General features: G+C 27.1%; 1 protein-coding gene across 1 annotated transcript; it reads left to right on the top strand.

Annotated features, from left to right (window-relative positions):
• Positions 1 to 579: 579 nt before the first annotated feature.
• On the top strand, positions 580 to 1,653 carry LOC105623812. The gene is made up of 4 exons (XM_012205189.1): positions 580 to 707; positions 787 to 991; positions 1,178 to 1,313; positions 1,400 to 1,653. Exons 1-4 carry the CDS (start codon positions 580 to 582, stop codon positions 1,651 to 1,653), a joined length of 723 nt encoding a protein of 240 aa, XP_012060579.1.
• The last annotated feature ends 234 nt before the right edge of the window (positions 1,654 to 1,887 follow it).

Here is a 1,887-nt window from a genome sequence, read left to right as displayed (position 1 = left end):
GTGCGGAATTGCGCTGATCTGTATTCCGCAATCCTATTCCGGACCGTATAATTTTACCCTTAGCTAAATTTCTTGCTCTCATCATCTCTTAAATGATTTATCTTTTCTTTTTTTCTCTTCAATATGGAGCGAAAAGGAAGAAAGATGAATCGTGCAAAAATTTTAGCTCAAAAGAACAGCTCTAAATTCTCTGCTGTAAAACACAAATTCATGACTTTTCAAACAAATTCACTATTTTATAAACAAATTCATTGCTTTAAATAAATTTGCTACGTTGAAAACACAAATTATTTTCTTATATTTTTATGTTTTAAAAACAGTAAATTTATTTCAAAGTCGTGAATTTGTGTTTTAGAGCAGAGAATTTGTTTTAAAATAGCGAATTTGTAACCGCAGTGCATTCTTGCATCGCAGTATTTCGTGATTGTGACAGATTTTCTAGCCTCAATAATCGTTTAATATTTCGCGGGATAGTGACACTTTTCTCGTAAATTTTTTATTTTAATGCAAAAACGCATCGACTAAGTGTATTTTTGTCTAGTTGAGGAAGCAAACTTTCTTAATCTTCATTTATTTAAAATGGATGATGAAGAAATAATACAATTGCGTGCTCTGAAAAAACAACTCCTGGAAAAGGTTACTTATTTGGAAAACAGGTTGAAGAATCAAGAAGAAAATGGACGTAAAGAATCAATCGATTTCAACACGTAATTACGTTATAAATATAAATGCGTAAATTTTTTTATTTTGATCTATGGATAAACTACGATTTATGAATGATTATAGCACGCTGTTTCCTGATGAACATGAACTGTCAGAATCCTCATCTACCAAGTACAAAGCTAAATTATGTGAAATTACAGCTAAAGTCACAGGAATAACATTCGAAAATGTCGATAGAAAATTGTTACGTGATGATATTTATATATATACAGCTGAAGTAATAACAAAAACAATCTCCTTTGATATTGAATTAACAGTGATTTTGAAGGTATACATTCGAGAAGGGATGCATTCGGAAACATTATTTGTGTATCGTTTTATTTTTGTTGTTCACCCAATGTTAAACAAAGATAAGGTGATTCACGGGGACTATCCAGGTTTCCGAACGCAGCCTATAAAATACATAATTCTATGAGCAACTATTTTTTTTATTTATCTCAATTTTTTTTTTTAGCATTTAAATGATGATTTTAAAATCAAGAAGATAATGTCTTATTTTAATAAAAATAAATATCATTATTGCATATTGGAAATATCCCCTTGGTTTCAGAAAATTACAAATATGACAAACTTTTCTCTTCTTATGTCTAGTAAGTAATCATATAGTAATCACGATAAGATTATTACAATGTTCATATAAATATTATTCATCAGTAAAAGCTGTATTTCTTTTTAGCACTTTCTGATTACAATGCAAAGAATATCTTTAGATCTAAAATTCTACATAGTTTAGAAATACAGAAATATGCAAGCTCTGAGCAATATACTCAGGAAAATGGAGGTATATTAGTATATGTACATTCATCTGTAGATACAGAGAAAAGCTATGTGATATTTCAATGGACAATGAAATTTTCGGACCTAACGTGGCAGATTGAACATTTCTTTACAGTAAAATCTACAGACATAGGTAAAAAATTGTTTGCTTAAATTATCTTAATATTAAATTATCTTAATATATCTTAATATTATTAAATAAAAAGAAACTATAGTAATGATTTTGATTAAATTTTGATTATTTTATCGACAATTAATATAAATATAATTGTCAAATAATATCTCCAATATTTTGTAAATATACAAAATTATACTTTTTTGCCAATTAATACACACACACACATATATATATATATATATATATATATATATATATATATATATATA

Source organism: Atta cephalotes (genome assembly GCF_000143395.1).
Source record: "Atta cephalotes unplaced genomic scaffold scaffold00064, whole genome shotgun sequence".
NCBI classification, from domain to species: Eukaryota; Metazoa; Arthropoda; class Insecta; order Hymenoptera; family Formicidae; genus Atta; species Atta cephalotes.
Note: the sequence above shows the minus strand (reverse complement) of the source record. Positions and strands in the feature narration are given on the sequence as shown.

Coding starts and splice junctions, on each gene's coding strand:
- LOC105623812 (XM_012205189.1), top strand. CDS start 580: ATGGATGATGAAGAAATAATACAATTGCGTGCTCTGAAAAAACAACTC. Junction 708..786: donor GAATCAATCGATTTCAACAC/GTAATTACGTTA, acceptor GAATGATTATAG/CACGCTGTTTCCTGATGAAC. Junction 1,314..1,399: donor CTTTTCTCTTCTTATGTCTA/GTAAGTAATCAT, acceptor ATTTCTTTTTAG/CACTTTCTGATTACAATGCA.